We start from the raw sequence: 18,232 nt of genomic DNA, 5'->3' as shown, positions 1-18,232 counted from the left end.
GACACTGTTTTATGCCAGGAAGAGTGAATCAGGATAGTTCAGATGAGCAGGGACTTAGCAGATCATCTAGTCCAGCGTCTTGCTTGTAGGAGGTATTTTGCAGATGAAATCTTTGAAGCAATGTAAAAACAGAGCCAGAGGAAGTAGATATGTGAAACATGGTTATGACATAGTATATGTCTTAGGTGTGACTTTTTTTAGGAATGTTATTGATTGCTAGCTTTTCTTTGAAAGATAAATTTCTGAACTGACATTCTGGTTATGCTTTCTCTAGATGCCCACGGTCTTCTGATGATGAACAAAAACATCCAGTATTATGTTTGTTCTGTGGGGCTATGTTGTGTTCCCAGAATACTTGCTGTCAAGAACTTGTGAATGGGGAGGAGTTGGGAGCCTGTACATCTCATGCTCTTCAATGTGGAGCTGGTGTCTGTATGTTTCTCAAGTAAGTAGCTAGCCAGAATTTAACTTATTAATGAATAAAAGGAAATATTTGAAGGTAAAAAAAAAAAAAACCACAACACTGTCAAAGCACTTGACTTTTCTGAGGTGAAATAACATTGCTTTGACCTAAAATGTAGCATACCAAAAGTTATACCACTGCTGAGAGTTGTCGTGCGTTCTCTAGGTTCTGAGTCAGATCATGTACTTTATAGAATGAATATAGAGTTCCAGGTATAAAACCAGTATGCCTGTTTTCCAGGTGATGTGACTAGTTTATACTGCATGGTTTAGTTGGGCTAGAATTTTCCAAGTATATTGGAATTACATGTACCATTCCCTTAAACTGGGATTTTCAAATGAACTGTTCTATGAATTTAGTATCTAGAGATTATCTCCTGTGATTAAAACCAGTCTATTTTGAATACATATTTTTTCTTTTACTACTTAGGAATGTGAAAGAAAGAACTGATCTTTATCTAGTTATTTTGTTCTTAGTTCACAAAATGGTTGAATTTCTACTTCAGAATAGGATTAATTTCAGGTATAGCAGGAGCTATGTGGAGCTTCTGTGTGTTTAGAGGATTATGTATTGTAACATTTTTATAATGAGGTTAAATGGAAACCTGGGGACTTAAATTCGGAAGATCTTATGGTACTATCTTCCACAGGAAAGAACTGTAATTTGTGACTGTTCTTTAAGGCTGTGTAAGTTTAAATGACACTGTAAACACAGGCTCAAAGTTCTAGGATTGATATTTTTCAGCAGTCTTCATCTGTCAAGCCTACTCTACTCTTCTCTCGATTGAGGTGTCAGAGGCTAAACATCTGTGACTCTTACTATAGTTTTCTCCACACTTAAGGAGCCCCAGTAGGAATAGCGATCCAGAGGCCTGTAAGTTGGCAAAAACAGAACACCTTTGTAGCTCCAGATGAGTATTGTCCTGCACAATGTAATCAGAGAGAGAGTTACTGTAAATTGACTTTTTTCTCATTCTATTACTTATGAAATACAGACTTGTGCACACATACAGCTGTAAATGGAGGGAAGTACATTCTTAAGACTGGCAGGCTAATCAGCTGAATAGTGTTTGGTATGTTTCTTGTGTGACTCATGGCTGCTTAAGCTAACCACAGAAGTGACTGTAACAAGAAAAAACTCTTCAAGTAGAGTAATGAAGTAGCTAAGCACCCAAGCCCAAACTGAGTGTAGTTGGGTGCATACCTGTTGCAAAGTCATGGCTGTAAATTCTGAAGTTTTCCATAGCATCTGGAGTTGCTAGCACAGGCAAATCACTGTAATGGGATATTTGTTTTAGACTGGAGTTGTCTTCTGCCTTGGAGGGTAGATGAATCCTTTGTGGATCTAGACCAGAGCAATACAGTGTTCAAAATGGAATGCATGCCTTTGGGATATCCTTGAGTTACCTAAACTGGTTCTGGTATGGAAAACCACCTAGCTCCAATAACTTCAGGAGCTTTGTACAGGTTAATTCACTGTTTTCCTTACCTAGAACAGGACTTACACTGTCTGAAGATTGCTTCTGGTAGCTATTCTAATTCTCATCCCACTACCCTACAATGTAGCATGGAGTGTAGATACGTAGATATTGCTTCATAACTCAGCAAAGACCTATGGAAATAAGGTCCCATTATGGCTATCCTCATGTTACAAAATAAGCTTGATATTTCCTCCTTTTATTAAACTCTTAAGTGCTAACAAGGATTATATATTTAACTTAAATCAATTTTAAAAATTGACTTGTGGTGATAGATAAGTCTCCTTGCTGTTGGTATTGAGGTGCTAGTTTAGATCTGGTTTAGCTCTATTTAAGCTAAAGATAATCCATGCTATGTAATCTATTGTAATTCATACTATTCAACTATTAAGTAAAATAGCCCTACTAGGGATTGTATGCAACAGGGAATTTGGTGCAAAGCTACAGGGATACTAACTCCATGTTTACGTCATGTATGAAGTGGAAAATACTTGCATGTGGTAAGTATTTAACAAGGAGTTGATGCAAAGTAACTTGTACAAATCCTAGCTAATTGAATCTACTATTGATTTAGATCCTACCTAAGATGTCAAAAGTTGTAGCTTATAGAAAAATACTGTAAATTTCTGGCAATGTTGAAGATACTTATTTTAAATGAAGCTATTTTTCCTTAAGAATCAGGGAATGCAAAGTTGTCCTCATAGAAGGTAAAACCAGGGGTTGCTTATATCCTGCTCCCTACTTGGATGAATATGGAGAAACAGATCCAGGACTGAAGTAAGTAAATATTTAGCTTTCTTGATTTCTTCATTTCTATTTTGGTGTCTGTCTGTCTTATACCTATTAGGCACCATGTTCTTCCTGCTAACATGTGGAGCACAAATACGTATCTTTGTCTGGTGAATTTGTTTAACTTCAAAATCCTGATGACAGTTTCTAGTCAGGAATGGGTCATTAGTAGTGGAAAAATCTACTTGGTTCTGTTAAATTTTCTTAATTTTCACAAGAATACTTCTTATACTTTTAATCGGAAATTTGCAACTGCCATTGCTAAAATGTCATCTTGGAAATGACAGTCACTGTTTGTTGTATGTGAATTTTTTTTTCCAGTAGACCTGTTGGAGTTTCTGTTCATACAATTTAATTTTTACTGTCTATTGTCAATACCATTAATGCTAGACTATTACTGGAATAGTTTGTCACTTGATATTCTGATATGCTTATTTGTATATTCTCCCTTTCCTTCTATGAAGAAGAGGCAATCCCCTGCACCTATGTCGGGAACGTTACCGGAAGCTCCATCTGCTATGGCAGCAACACTGTATCATAGAGGAGATTGCCAGGAGCCAAGAAACAAACCAGATCTTCTTTGGATTCAATTGGCAACTGCTTTGAGTCTCCTGATTTTAGGGAAATCTCTTACCTTTGGCAGTGCTTTGGAAAAGGAAAGGAGAGTGGCAGTAAATAATCTACTCTAAAGTGGATACTGTAGTTCAGACACAACCTGTGGATTCTCTAGGTTTGATGTAGTACTGATACATTGAAACAGAATTTCATGTCATATGTCTTGCTCTTTTTTTCCCAAAAAAGGAAAGCCACCTTGTATAATTATTATTTGAACATTCAGGTCCAGAAATATTTCCACTCTGACAAGTTGTAATTGTTTCACATATTTTGATGAGGACACCTTCCCAAATCCTGTGCTTCAGGGCACACACATTTTTTTCTTGCCTCAAGACTATACTTAAATGATATTGTTAAGGAAAAAGTTGCTTTACTTTCTTTGTGTTCTTTTTCCAAGCTTACTGGAACTTTTTAATAGGTCAAGATCTGTGGCATAATATTGGGGTGGAAGGTGGTGCCAGGTCTGTAGTAGTCTGTAGCAACAGGTACAGCAAACATGAAGTTGTGCAGAAAAAGTCTGCATTCTGCTATATCCTGGGATTTAATGAAGAGTTTTCCTTAATAAACTCTTTAAAGGAGAAGTGTGCATAGAAAGTGCATGGGGGAATTACCATCTTGCTTGTTGCATCAAAAAATAAAGTCTGTGCTTTTCGCATTGCCAGAACTGCACTTTATCTAATGAATTTGTCCTCTATTAATGTTGTAAATCCGAAGAGGTTAGAGCTACGCTGTTTGGTTAGGTTGTGGTTAGTTTTACTACTTTTAGTTTGTCCCCTGAGGTTTTCCCTGAGAGCCAAACAGGAAAATATTGTTAGATAGTTGTAGTATATCTCTGCAAGTTATACAGGAGCCAGAGACTTCAACAGACTAAACAATCTTCAAAGCTATCGCTAGTCTAAAATCAAGGCCCTAAACCAGCAAGTTTTAGAACTGGGAATAAGTTTGTTTGTCCATGTTTGGGGAATTTACCACCTTTCATACTCTGTCACAATTGGAGTCCTATCTGCATAAATGAAAATGTGTTTTGGGGGTCATGTTCAGTGGTTCAGTGCTAGTTAGAGCAGAAAAGAAAAAGAAGGTGGCTAAGTTGTCCCTTTTCCCTTTGGTAGTTAGTAATACATTGTGATTGAACTCTCTCAATGCTGTGTGATTGTGTTTCAGTTCTAAATGTTCGTTGTTCTGTTTTCTGAATTTCGTTTTCTGAATTTCAACTATAATATACATGAGGGAATTTGTAAGGCAATGAGTATAAATGCTTTCCCAGGATATCCCATTTGTGTCAAAGCTTGAAGTTGTCAGTACTCTAAATTTCCCCTCCCTTTGCTATTTGGATTTTTTTTGTGTCATGTTAATAAGGCTCACAAGGGGAGGTTTTCAAATTGATATCTGAGAATCTGTCTTTGTGATTTTTTCTTACTGGGTAGACGAGAGTAGAATCACAAATAATGATTTGGATATAAATATAGCTGTTCTCCTTGTTTCTAAAGCTTTTAGAGTACGTGTGAGTGCACTGAACAGTACCAGAACTCATCTGAAAATGGGAATACAGATGGACTTGAACATTGTTCTGATTTCAAATACTTGTTAAGAAAAACTTCCTCTATAATCCTTCCCTGGTGATACAAATAGTTGGCTTCGGTATGTTTTCCAGGTTTTGTTTTGTTGCAGTTAGGACCATTCTCCTTATATTGATTTTTTTTTTTTTTTTTTTTTAAAACCTGAGTATACAACTCTTTAAAGACAAACATCAGTTCTGTACACATAGTGAATTTAGAAAAGCAGTTGTGATGAAGACTTGCATGCACTGGAGATTTCTAAGGTCATCAAAACACTTCTTACCAAGAAAAACGTTTTAAAACTAGAAAATGTATGTCTCATTGATACCAAAACTGTATTCACTTTTTTCCCTCTATTTACCTTTTCATTTATCAAAAACTTTCAGTTACCTTGCACTTCACTGATACAAAAATTCTGATATATATGTAGTGAGATCACTCTTACTTTGATTTCTGTCTGAACTATAATATATTTATAAGGACACGAGCTGGTTTGATCAGGTGAGCTCCTGTTTAAAGCTCTAGAAATATCTTTATATCTGAAGAAGTGAGAGAAGAAGGGACAAAGTTGCATTTCTCTGTATGTTTGCACATACTAATGAGCAAATGTGCTCCCGTACCATTCACTGACTAGTGTGGTCATCTTTCATTTCATAAATTACTATGCAGTTTTGTTCACTGTGAGTATAATCTGTATTTAGTGATCGCAAGATGCTTACGCCACTGATTTCCGTTCCATCCAAGCTGACAGAAGAAATTTGATAATGCACATACTGGTATCTTTAATTGCAAAAATGTAAATTTGAAACTTGTATAATGTTCTTGTGCTTTTGAAATAAAATATCTTGTATATGTATATTTAAAAAAGGAAATAAAGTAACTTCTCTTAGATTATTCAATTTTTATTTGGAGGCACTTTGACACTTCACAGCTTATCTAACAGGAGCGTTATATCAGGGTCTGTCAGCATGGAAAAAGGGAAGAGTTAATAAATGACTAGGAAAACCATACGAGTTATCGCTGTAGTCCATATCATCATTGTACCAGTGAGTACTGGTGGCATGATTTTTCTTATTTAAATAAATATTCCACTTGAAACTTGTCCTAGTATTTCAAAGATGCAGCCTCCTGCAGTGTCTATCTCTGTTTTTCAAAGAAGTCTTAAGTATGTAATGCAATATTCAGATGTCCTTTTACTGATTAGTTAGTGATTCTGGTTTCATAGCTTCTCAAAGAAGAACTTGCTGTATAGTCTGGCAGATACTTAACCTCTTGAAAGTAGAATTTTGTATTTTGTCTAATGTTCTGTGTGATACATATGGAGGAAAAACTTTTAGTCCAGTGCTACACAGACAGACAAAATCTTATATACAAAAAGGTAAGAAGTACTGGCTAATTCTGTATTTTAGAAGCTGCTGGCTGGCATCGCTTTTGTTGTAGCTTCAGGCACCACTAAGCTTGCAGTGTTTGAGTGTTAATAGTGTTGCTCTCTGTGCATATTCTTAATTTTTAGGAACTAACTCCTGAAAAGCTCAAAGGTAGGTAGATTAAAGTCTACTAGCAAAAGTGTTCTGAAAAACATTAGAACAAGAAGCCCATTAGTTATGGGAAAAAAAAAAGGAAAAAAGCCACAGCACCATTTCCTCTAAGAGATTCTTAGAGAATTAAGAGAACTATTAAAATTATATGTAGGAAGATTTTGGCCATTGTGCGCTTTCATCAGAGATGAAAGTTGTTTTGTTTCTGTGGCACAATCTTAATAAACTTAATAAATTAATTTTTATTCGTGTTTTGCAGGCAGAGCCTAAGTTTTTTTTTTGATGCAGAAAACAAATGGACAACAATGAAAATGGACTCCTATATAAGTCTCTCAAATCCAGTCATTTCTAGTCCTAGCTACATAATCTCTAAGCTCATATTGTATTGTTGAAAGTGTAGATTAAAGAGGAGCTGTCACGGAATGTTGCAAGAGAGGGCAAGTGGAAACTTAGAGGGATTATATGCATTGTTTATTGCAGTGGTGAGTAAGAGGAGAGGCCAGGTATAAAGTTAAATTGAAATATCAAAAGTTGAGTTTACTGTTTTTTATATGATTTGCTCTTGAGTATAGTGCCAAGAAAAACAAGACTATAGTTTGTGTAATTTAACTACAGGTTGTCAAACAACTTAGAATCTATCAGACTTCAGAGGTGTCTGGGATTCATGTTTGAATGAATGAGCCTGCATAACACATTTTGAAGTAGGTACTGGGGCTGTGGATTTGATGAATATTTCAAGTCCTTGGTTTATTTGTGAGGAGCTGTGGCTGGGCTTTTTCAGCAAACTACAGAATATAACGTCTCCATGCTCATAAAAATACCTGAAATGCAGTAGTAGCCTCTTTAGGTACGGGTATTGAGACAGTCTACTGCTTGGAGAAAGACCATCCCAATCCACCTTAACTTCTGCTTGGAGGTTTTGCTGAGTATACTGTGTCAGCTTGAGAAATCCATCATAGATGATTTAAAAAAAAAAAAAGACTCCAAACTTCTTTCATCCACTTTTTCTTTCTGTGAGTCATGCTTTTACTAAAAGTTGCAAAACCTAAGTATTTCTGTCTTGTGATACTGAAAAATGATCTAGGAGTATTTATTTTCCCTATTCAGACTTACACAGAACTTCCCTGGGCAGTTGGATTTACCCAGACAGACTGTGCACAACAGTGTGACTCCAGGCAGTCTACCTCTGTTACTTGGCATGCAGGAGCAGAGCAGGACAAGAGCATCCATTTAAGTGATAGTCTCTTCATAGCAAATAAGGACTCTACATAGGTTACATGAGCTTCATGCCTCTATGATTCTTTTCTAAACTACAGACTACCCTATGCAGAGTCTAAACTGTTGCCATAGCGGGAAACTGATAGCAGGAAATGTGTACCAAATGATTTGTCAGAGTTTAAATATCATGAGTTGTGTTGTAGACAACAGTATGATCCATATACCAGTTAAAAAATCATTTTGCAGAAGGGAGGATTCCAGCTTCTAAGGAAATGTACTGTTTTTTTCATTTATTTTGATACAAATGAAATTCTAAATGTGCTGCATTCCTATATTAATCATATTTTTTATGATCAATGTAAAGCAAGTGTCTTCACTGATAATCAAAGCTTTAAGGGAGCATCTTAACTGCAAATTTCTACAGGAACTGTCATAGTGTCTTCACCGGAAACTGAACATATTTCTTATGAAGAAATTCATAAAGAAGATCGTTTTATATAGAGGTGAGTTCCTTGCTCTGGAAATGGCTGGAGCTTGTTGCACAAATGAATTGTGATTATTTCTGACTGGAATAAGCATTAATAACAAATAGGATGTGTCCCACAAATCGTATTTATTTCTGTATCTGAGCAGATGCCTCGGCTTACAGGCTTTGCTTGCTAATGCCATCTTTGTCTTTGTCTTTAATTCTCTGCAGCTTATAGAGTCTGTGCTGCTACCTGAGTTTGTTTTCTGGATACAGTTGCTGTAATGTTAAACACTCCAGGAAACCCAAATGATTGTGACAGGTGCTATAAAGCAAGTTAGAGATTTAGCATGCACTTTCGCTGAGGAAACTGATACATACAAGGCAAAGAAGAAAGCATTTATTTTAGCACTTATATTAAAGTAACAATAATCAGTCAATATTGCTGAGATTTTCAAATTGATAGATTTAATTTGTCCTCAGTACTGTGAAATGAGCTGTCATCCTTTCATAATATATCTATGTCCATGGACTCTAAATGCCTATGCAGCATAGAAATGAGCAATCTAATGTCGAAGTAATTACTAGTAATAATCAAGACAGCAACTGTTCCCTGTGAAATATATCCTGATACTCAGTTAATTCCATAAATTTTCACACAGCCAGTCATTTCATTAGCTTTTGCAGTTGTCTGAGAGAGAAAGGTTAATGTAGCAAATATTACTTAGTTTGTTATAGTAAAATGTGTCCTCTTCATATGAAAGTAAATGAAGTGTGTGGACCAGGGGAGATGTGTAGCCAGGTATTTATTCCACTGCTGTTCTTGCTAATGTGTTACAGCACTTGCTGCATTAAATTTCTGTGTTATTTTATAGAGATACTCAGTTTGGATAATCATTTCAATTCCCTCTTCTTATGAATCTATTTTTCAGAGCAGGTTCTTGACAAATAGGGACCTCCACTAGAGAGTTATCAAAAGAGTAAGCTCACAGCTGTTATAATTCTGCAAGCTAAATAGATAATCTAGAGAGATTTTAAATGGCACAGGATGTCGAGTTTCATCTGCTTCTACAGGTAAATGTGTTTTGCCATCAGGAAAATTTTCCTAAAATACAAAGTATTATCTAAAAACATCATGCTTTTATTTCCTGTCTTAAAACTATTTTCATCAAGCTGAACCATTTCTCACTTTATTTTTAAAGCATTTTATTTTTTTATTCCTACCTAGTCTTCTTGATTCAATTTTTCCTAAAGAAAACAAATCTCATTTGTTTTCCTTTTTTCTTCTCTGAGCTACTTCTGATTATCTTACACCATTTGTTTATTAAGCAGTCTAGAGCTGTTTTTCCAAATGTAGATGGACTGAAATCGTACTAAGGAAATGACTGCTATTGACTGAAGCATGTGGCACTTTGCTGATCTGAAAAAAAAAATAAATGCATTTTTATCGTCTTCCATTGAAAAGTCTGTCTAATTTGCAGTCTGTCTAATATGACTGCCTTTTCTTGTGGTCCCTCAAAGTACTGAAATTTTCTATGTTCATTCTTTTCCAGTATTGTATCAGTTAATGTTAGTGCTTCTAGTAAGGCTCAGGAAACTGTTGTGCTCAGTGTTCTGCAGCAACAGGAGACCACACCTGCTTCCTTTTGGATTGCATTTCCCAGATCCACTGACATTGATTTTCTTTCATGGTCTAGAAAGAAACAGGAGTTCTAAAAAGAACATGAGACAAAGAATGTTCTTTTTAGAACATGAGACAAATAGGTTTCTCTTAGTTGAATGAGAAATAAAAGACAGAAAAACAAACAAACAAAAAAACCCACAATAATCTTACAATATAGCTCTTTGAAATTTTGCTATTATCACATTGAAGGATAGGAAGGAAAGAAGGAAAGAAAGGGAGTCGGGATCGAGCCTAAGGACATTAGGTAGACTTAGAAACAACACAACATACTGGTGCGGAAATATTTTTGGCTCTCGGAAATAGTTGAAGGAGTCATACACCAGCTTATGCAAAAACTGACATCTCACAATAGGGCTTTATACTAGTATCAAAATTCTCTTAACGTTTTCACAGAACTGTCCATAAAAATACTATCTCAGTGCTCAAACAGTCAAAAAAAAAAAGTAAGAAATAATGGGAAATATTAGGAAAAGGACAGAAGACCTATTTAATTCATAACATCCCCAGTTCTACACATGCAGTGTTACTCATTTAAAAATAATTAATGGAGAAGAGTTACAAAAACTATCAAAGATAATAATTTCCATAGAATAAAGATTAAGTATCAGCTTCTTTCACTTAGAAAGGTAGAACCAAGGTAGATGACATTAGAGGATAGTAAAATCAGGAATGGCATGGAGGGAAAAAATACAGAATGACTATTGGTTGCATCTTACAGCAAGAATTAGGGGATACCTGATTAAGTTGTCAGGGAGTCAATAAGCAAAGATAAGCACTTCTTCAAGAGATGCAGAATCAAATTGTATGAAATTAAAATTTCAAGCTCATTGATGTATTTTGGATATCAAAACTACGAATGGGTTAAAAAAAAAAAAAGCTATATGAATTCATAAGAAAAAAGTCTGTAGAGAGCTTTTAAAACACATTGATAGAAATACAATCTTTGTCAAACTGAGTTCACAAACTGCTGTTTCCAGGAAGTTGGGAGACAGGCAAAGAACTATTTTCTAATGGTCTTGCTTCTCATGTGCCTTTTGCAAAACCTTTGCTATGGGTTGCTACTGCAGACAAAACCCATCTGTCCATTTTTATTTTTAACAAACTTAAATATAGGCCTAATTTTTTCTTAGCAGTGATGTGATTGCATTTGGCATTACAATCATGCAAATAGCCTGCTTGACTTACAGTATAGACTTTTCCATCAAGCAATTTATTTACAATATATTCTTAAAGTATTATTCTAGTGTCACAGAAAACGACAACGTTTGGACAGGTAAAGGAATTTTTACTGCAATTTTTGTGTGATTGCAAAAGCAGAGTAGTTCTGCTTTGAGTATCACTGTGACAGGATAACTCCTTTTACTTGATTATATACAAAGAATGCATGAGCTTTCCAAAGTTATATTCAGGCAATGTATTATTCACAACAGTTAACAGGAAATATTTTTTATATGGTCTTCTATCCTCTGTTCTGTATCTGTATGTTTTTCTGCTTACAATCATACTATTAATGATGAATTAGTCATATGTTATCCTGCAACTACAAGTATAGAAATGCTTTAGCTGCATACATTGACAAAAAAACTTTGAGCGCTATCCTTGGAACATGATGGGAGAGCTCTCGGTCTGTCTTTCTTTGTTGGTTCCAAAGGTTCCAAATAATCTCCTGTATACGAGCCTGTGGGTCTATGTAACTACTTTTGAAACTGAGCTCTTTTAACATCGGGGATCATTGGTATTTGTTTTATATCGGGTATTTGCTTGTTTTTAAATGTGTGTTATCACATTGTACTTATAATTTTAATAAACTTAGCATGAGCTGTCAATTAGTTTTCTTGAGCAGAGGGAACTAGCTCTCTTAGAAGCACCCATTGGCTTTCAGGAGATGTATGGCAGCTGGCTTTCTCTAAGCTATAGGGAAAAAGGAAGAGGTACTTCATTAAAAAAAAAAGTCAAATACACTCTCTACTAACTAACTTAAATTGGCTTCAAATCAATTTCACTTAGCTATTAAGTTTTTAGAAGGGCAACAACATACATATATTTGTATCCTAATATAAACTTTTAAAAAGTTTTCTTTTTACAGTTTTTGCTTTTCTCAAAGATCTCTTTTTATCCAATGTAGTAATTTCTTTTGAAATTTCCCTGCTGCTGGGATTTCAATAGATGTGTCAATAATGACAAACTTTGTTGATATAAAGTAGACCAGTCCTATATGGAACAGTCTGATATCCAAGCTGATAGTCTTTTTGTGTATAATCCTTATTCTGACATGTTCAGATGACAGAAATATGTAAGTCGGAAGAGACAAAGTGGGAAAATTTCAAAAGATTCTGTTGTGCAGGTATGAAAATTGGATTTCACAAGAGTGAAAATACATCTGGCCAAAGAAGTATCAATATTTTGTTCCTATGACCAGTTTATCTTCTGGTCAGTTGTCATACCACTTTTTCTTTCTTCCCCACAAGTAAAAAAAATCTGGTGTCAAAGATTGTAATACAGCAAAGCAACACTTGTGACATGATTTCTCTGAATGGATTGTCTAGCTAGCTGCAGGGATAGATTTTGTTGCAACATTGTTTTTGCCACAGTTCCTGTTTTGAACATCAATGTTGGGATCATTCAGGCCTGAGACAGTGGAGATCTGGTTGGCTTTGCCAAGGTTCTTAATGATATTGATGTTGTATTTGGCCGTTTCCACAAAACTGTTTTCTAGTAACCAACCATCTGATTCACCGTCCAGGTCTCCTAGCAAAAGAACATTCTTCATTGCTGTTTGTAGGTACCGGACACCAGTAAGCACGGAGAGCTGTAAGAAAAGATTAGTGGTTAAACAGAGCTTAAATTACAGCCTCAATCCTACCACTGTTTGCTTTCTGACTTGTTTATTTACAGGCCTATTATTTAATATTGAGTAAAATAAATACATTCTTTATCCCAGTGTTAGAGCTAACCAATCTCCCAGTTAATTACATGTTTTAGAATGAAAAATACCACGCAGAGATTTTGTTTTTTTTTTTCCATTCTTCAGGTACCATTCCCACTTGCATGTTATTAGTGCATAAATACCTAGAATTACATGGGTACACTGCAGGCTCAGAGGCTAATCGTAAAATGAATGATCGCTTAATGGAGCCATCAATGATTACGGAGGGGAGGTGTAACAAAAACCAAAAACTTGTCTGCTCATTTCTATGGAACTTATTCCACTGACCTTCGTTAAATCAGTATTGCCTTGAAGGTTTTCAATCATTCCTGTGTAAGCTGTATATGTCATACATGCTGATGCATAAATGAAGAAGGACGGCCTACAGAAGCGGCTCAAGTATAAGTTTAGGGAAAAGCTGCACTTTCAGTGTGCTCAGCTTGTCAACACTGAAAGGAGAACAGAGAGCAGGCTTGCGGCTTTTTCCTGTGCTGCCAAAATCTGTTGTTTTTGCCATCACCACCCAATCTAGCACTGCCTAACGACTATTGTGGCAAACTATTTTAAATAGCGTTAATATTTATGCAATAGAGTAATAATCAGGAAAATCTAACTATGATTAAAAATAGAAGAAACAGTATTTTAGCCTATACTATTGGGGTTATCTGCATGCAGATGACAATATCCAGACAGCTTTTTTTTTTTTTTACAGGTGTCAGTAGACAGACTGCACCTTTGAAGGTGTGTATGCTTGCTTGTGATATGCTAATCTGGACTGCATAATAAGCAATCGATCTGTATCTAAAATGTATCCCATGTTTGCAAGTACTGTTTATATGGTAAAGCAATGTAATATAGAAAGGAGGCTTTGAGATGTTAATATCTATGCTTAATTTTTACTGTAAATAAAATTCATGTATTCACCAAAGGCCTGCCTCACATTTCTGATATTCTTTCCTAAAACTGCCTCAAAACAACCTTATACCTTCCACCTAATTTCCTTGCTGTTGCATTACTGCATGTGTTACCCTTCATCTGGTCCTGTAAGTGCTTCAGGGAAGTGAATGTGCCATAGTCTGTTGAAAAAAGCTCTGTAAACATACAGAATCATGTTAATAATTTCTAATAGTTCTCATCTTCAATGAGACTTGCTTCTGCTCTGGGCTTTGAGAAAGCTGTCTGTACTAGAGAAAGTCCTGCAACACTCCTGAAGTGCTGATGGACTTGTTCTAGATACCAAGCTGCTTCTCACACTCGCCATACATTACACCATAGTTATTTCCCATCCCAGAGAGCAAGCATGTTGGATGTATCTGACACAGACCGTTTTATAAAACTTACCTCAAACAACCAAATAAGCAATGCTGCAATACCAATGGATCTCATAATAGCTGTATAGTAATCCAGCAGGGCCTCTCTGCACCCCTTCACCCAGATATTGAGCTCCTCTGTCAGGAAATTGTAATTGTAGTGAGCACTGTTGTTTGTCAGCTGGTACTGGATACAGGGCCGTGGGGAACTTGGATTGCAGCAGCTGAAGGGTACTCCATCCACCAAGAACTTCCCATCAACATTACTCTTCAGACGGCTGCAACAGGATAGAAAGTTTGGGCATTATAAATCTGGTAGCAGCAGCAGAATGTGTCCATATTTTTTCTAAAAGGATGTAATGAAAGTCTGCTGCAATGTGGGCCTCTCCAATGTAACAGAAGGAAAATGAGAATATATTTGCAACTGGAAATGTTGCTCACTGTAGGAAAACTATATTTTTCATTTGCAGTATTTTTATGTGTGGGATCAGTGTAGTGTCTCATGATTTTTGGTATTGTATGTGTAAGTTGCAGATTTGGTGTTCATGGAGATGATGTCTTTTTAGACATTTTTGCACTGAGAATATTAAAGACAATTTTAGAATTTGTCTGTTGTGGCAAAACACTAATGGAAGTTATGATCCTTGAAACCCTGTGTCTTTACTTCTGGATTGATTCTGAATGCAAGCTTTTCTAAAGAGAAGCTAATGCAAGAACAACTATACATGCCATAGGAATCACTAGAAATTGTCCACTGGCTAGAATATATGAAAGACAACCTAATCCCAGATATCCAGCTTTCACTATTTGCTAATAGAGTTTTTAATGTTTTGCAAGACATCCTCAGTTGTTAGTCTTATTTTCCTTTTTTCATACAGATATCCTAAATCAAAGGGAAGGAAGGCATCACAGAAGCTGTTCAGGTAAACAAGAAGCAGTGGTCACTGTGGTCCAGTGGTCCTCCAGCATTTGGGGACTAAATGTATCTTTCAAAAGAAATATAGGCTGAAAAGAATATCAGAATTTGTGGCTGTCCTGAGGTGGCAGAATAATCACCTTCACTTTATTGCTGTGGGCCTTTTCTCTCTCATTTTTGTTTGGTATAATTTTATGTCAATAATATTTTCCTCAAAGATATTTCTAAATAAATAAAGATTATCTGCTGTTTTCCACTTAGGAGAAAGTTAGGCATTAGTTCCTCCGTTTTTTAATGTCTAGCTCTTCACTTTGTGGCCTGGTAACAACAACTGGAGGAAAAAAAAATACAAAAGAGCCCATGTAGTCCACAGAAAGCAGAATTAAGTGTGCAAGCAGTGTAACTGGCATAGGCAAAATGACTTACTGGTAAGGAAACAAGGGGAGCCAGAGAGGTACAGAAGAGAAGGCCAAAATGCGGGTGGAGAAAAGAAACCTTACAGAGGGAGAAAAGGAAGGCAGGCAACTTGTGAAAGGGAAGCTTTTACCTAGTCTAGCAAAATGCCCTGTATACTTTTTTTTTTCCTTCCTGCCATATATGTGATACTGAAGAAACTTCTTTTTACTGAAAACAGTAACGGTTTCCAGACTTTGGTTATGTCCCCCTTGCTCTTTTATTTCCTCTACATGTAGCAAACTAAGTAAAGTAGTCTTGATATTGTTAGAAGGGAAGAGCTCAGTAACAAAAGCTGAGGGAGCGAGACATTAACCACATTGCTGTAATTCAGATATGGCATTGTAAAGCTGAACTTGCTTATGAGACTATATAAAAAAAAATGTTTTTTATCTAACTAAAGGAATGATAGGATTGTGCTGCTGTAAACTGCTTCATCCTAGTGCCATTTCCATTGACTGACTCAATTTCTTGTGACGCTGTGGTGTTGGTAATGCAGAAATAAAAGAGGAGAGGGAAAGGATTATGAAGGAAGGTGAAAAGCTCAGTTTTGGAGCGATTCCTTTTGAGTTAAGTACGAATCTTCAACTTCTTTGCCTCTTAATCTACAAAGTACTAATTGACATACAGTACAAGATGAAACCAAGAAAAATTTTCTTCTGCTTCCTTTCAGAATGTTACAAGCTGGACTTCGATCCCAGTGATTTCATATGAAATATTTTACTACCAGATTTTGGAAATAATAGTATAATTTGGTTACACAGCACCAACATTGATTCTAGCAATCAAGATGGGATCATCTAGTTTATATGCAGTAAAAGAAATTCTGCAGTATAATTATTTCCTTCATATACTTTTCCATGATGTCTTCTGTCTGCATGGGGCAAAAATTAAATGACTGTATATTTCCAAAATGAAGGCAGAGCACAGGTGACCCTGCAAATGAAATATGAGTTTAAGACCCATGGAAAACATTGCCGTTTCTACGTGGCTCACAGAAATACAAGGTAATATATTTTACCTTTGTACTTACAGTAGGATACTACTCTATTAGTGGTCTAGAAAAAGTGTCATTTCTGCTATTATTTACTAAAAGTTGTTGCATTAATTAAAACACCAGTGTGTTTCTGAACATGCCTATGATCACAGAAACGTTAGCTCTTCTTGAGGTAGCCCTGTTAGCAGTCATTCAGAATGATCTTTGAGAGAAGTCTTCTAGCCAGGGGATGTCATTTTAGTAAGGAGGAAAAAACACTGCTAGAATTTTTGGCCGCTGGCAGAAAACAAGCAGTTTTGTATTCTCTTTAAAGTCAATATGTCTCAAGTTCTTTTGACACTTCTGTTACGTACTTTCTGTTCAATACAAATTTGTGTTGAAGGAGTTTTTTTTCCCTAGAATTTTCCATCAAGACTAGTAAATACTTACTCCAGAACTTCCTTGGAAGCCATATTCAGGTAACGAGTAGATACCCACTGAACTTCAAACCAGTCTCTAAAGCCATTGTTTCCACAGCACTGGAATCCAATTTGCAACATATCCACTGTTTTCTTTAAGAAACATCTTCCAGGTATGTCAGTGTCCTTATAGAACTTAATAGCATCCCTCAATCCCAGATAGAGAGATTCTTCCAGTTCGTTCCTCATGGTATAGCACATGAGAGCACCCAACAGGATGCAGAAGGTAAAACAGAAGGTACACATGATGTATGGGAGCATAACTAGTTTCCACCGAGAGAACTTGTTGGCATCTGAGCAGTCATAGCAGATTTTGCCACCCAGGAAGTTGATGATACATGCTATGACCCCTACAGAGATCAGCATGTTGGGGACAGAGTTAATGTCTCCTTTTGCCATCACTTCGTTGTGCTTCTTGATCTCTATTTTCAGAAAGAGGCCAAGACTGAAGAGAATGATCCCACTCACTACAGAAACCCAGTTGAGGATCCATAGGATCTGAGCCAATTTGTCCCTCTTAGTTTTGGTGAATTTTACTTTGAGGACAGCCATAGTCAGATCAGCACTAGGAAAAGAAGCGTAGGTCAAGGAAAGCCCGTAATCTGCTTAGGAGCGTATGTTCAAGGCATGCAGCAGAAATCTGAAGGAGAGAGAGAGAGATTACTGTCTGTTTGACTGAGTATTTATAGAGCCTACATAGAACTTCCTGTACAGCCTCATGCACTCTGAGATATGCCATGAGTGTGTTCCACATCTTGCTTAAGTTTCATACTACATGAATCTCTTAGAAAAATAATTCTAAGAGCTGACTAGAGCAATTAAAAAACAAGTGAACCGTAGGACCAATGAACTCTGCCCTCCTATGGACTTTTGTCTAAAGAGCAATTTTCTGTGCGAATTTTATGATGTCTACAAGCGAGCTAGTCTGCTGTCTTTCCCTTCTACTCATTGCTGGTATTTTCTTGACGATTATAGGAATTTATAATTTGTAGACTAATGTGTCCTGGTCATATTTAAGTTTAAAAGCTGCTAAGCAGAACAAGCAAATGCAGCATAACCACATAAGACTTTTTTCAGGGGGTCTGGGCGGGAATAGCACCTGAAACATAGTATCTTGTGTGTTTTTAGACATTTCATCATCTATCTTATTTTCCCCAGCTATTAGCCAATCTAAGAAACCATCTTTCCCAACATTTTATCTTACTTCTTTGTATCATTATGGTTTCTGCAAGACTACTACTAACTTCTCTTTTGCACCTATCCAGTTATATCAAAGTCACAGGTAGAAGCAACTAATAACTGCTTTACATCCAAGATATAAAACCTGTTAGTGCTAGAGACTATGCGTTTTCAGTCCACATGATGT

General features: G+C 36.2%; 2 protein-coding genes across 5 annotated transcripts in view; one reads left to right on the top strand and one right to left on the bottom strand.

Moving 5' to 3' along the window:
* UBR1 (ubiquitin protein ligase E3 component n-recognin 1) overlaps positions 1 to 10,278 on the top strand; it is a 69,527-nt gene extending 59,249 nt beyond the window's left edge. For 3 of the 4 annotated variants that reach the window (XM_040557367.1, XM_040557368.1, XM_040557366.1), the window contains 3 exons: positions 275 to 445; positions 2,616 to 2,717; positions 3,194 to 10,278. In XM_040557367.1, the coding sequence (XP_040413301.1) occupies positions 275 to 445; positions 2,616 to 2,717; positions 3,194 to 3,335 (415 nt within the window). In that variant the 3' untranslated portion in view covers positions 3,336 to 10,278. The remainder of the gene's footprint in view (positions 1 to 274; positions 446 to 2,615; positions 2,718 to 3,193) is intronic. The other variant, XR_005820021.1, reaches the window with a different exon arrangement.
* A 1,865-nt stretch (positions 10,279 to 12,143) lies between these two features.
* On the bottom strand, positions 12,144 to 18,014 carry LOC121070353 (photoreceptor outer segment membrane glycoprotein 2). Its single transcript, XM_040557388.1, has 3 exons — positions 16,838 to 18,014; positions 14,074 to 14,320; positions 12,144 to 12,615 (listed from the first exon to the last, which is right to left on the bottom strand). The coding sequence occupies exons 1-3, from the start codon at positions 17,416 to 17,418 to the stop codon at positions 12,349 to 12,351; spliced, it is 1,095 nt and encodes a 364-aa protein (XP_040413322.1). The 5' UTR covers positions 17,419 to 18,014; the 3' UTR covers positions 12,144 to 12,348.
* Positions 18,015 to 18,232: the final 218 nt, after the last annotated feature.

This window comes from Cygnus olor, chromosome 5 (assembly GCF_009769625.2).
Source record: "Cygnus olor isolate bCygOlo1 chromosome 5, bCygOlo1.pri.v2, whole genome shotgun sequence".
In the NCBI taxonomy this organism is placed as follows: Eukaryota; Metazoa; Chordata; class Aves; order Anseriformes; family Anatidae; genus Cygnus; species Cygnus olor.
Note: the sequence above shows the minus strand (reverse complement) of the source record. Positions and strands in the feature narration are given on the sequence as shown.

Coding starts and splice junctions, on each gene's coding strand:
- LOC121070353 (XM_040557388.1), bottom strand. CDS start 17,418: ATGGCTGTCCTCAAAGTAAAATTCACCAAAACTAAGAGGGACAAATTG. Junction 14,321..16,837: donor GCTTCCAAGGAAGTTCTGGA/GTAAGTATTTAC, acceptor ATCCTGTTGCAG/CCGTCTGAAGAGTAATGTTG. Junction 12,616..14,073: donor TGCTTATTTGGTTGTTTGAG/GTAAGTTTTATA, acceptor CTTTTCTTACAG/CTCTCCGTGCTTACTGGTGT.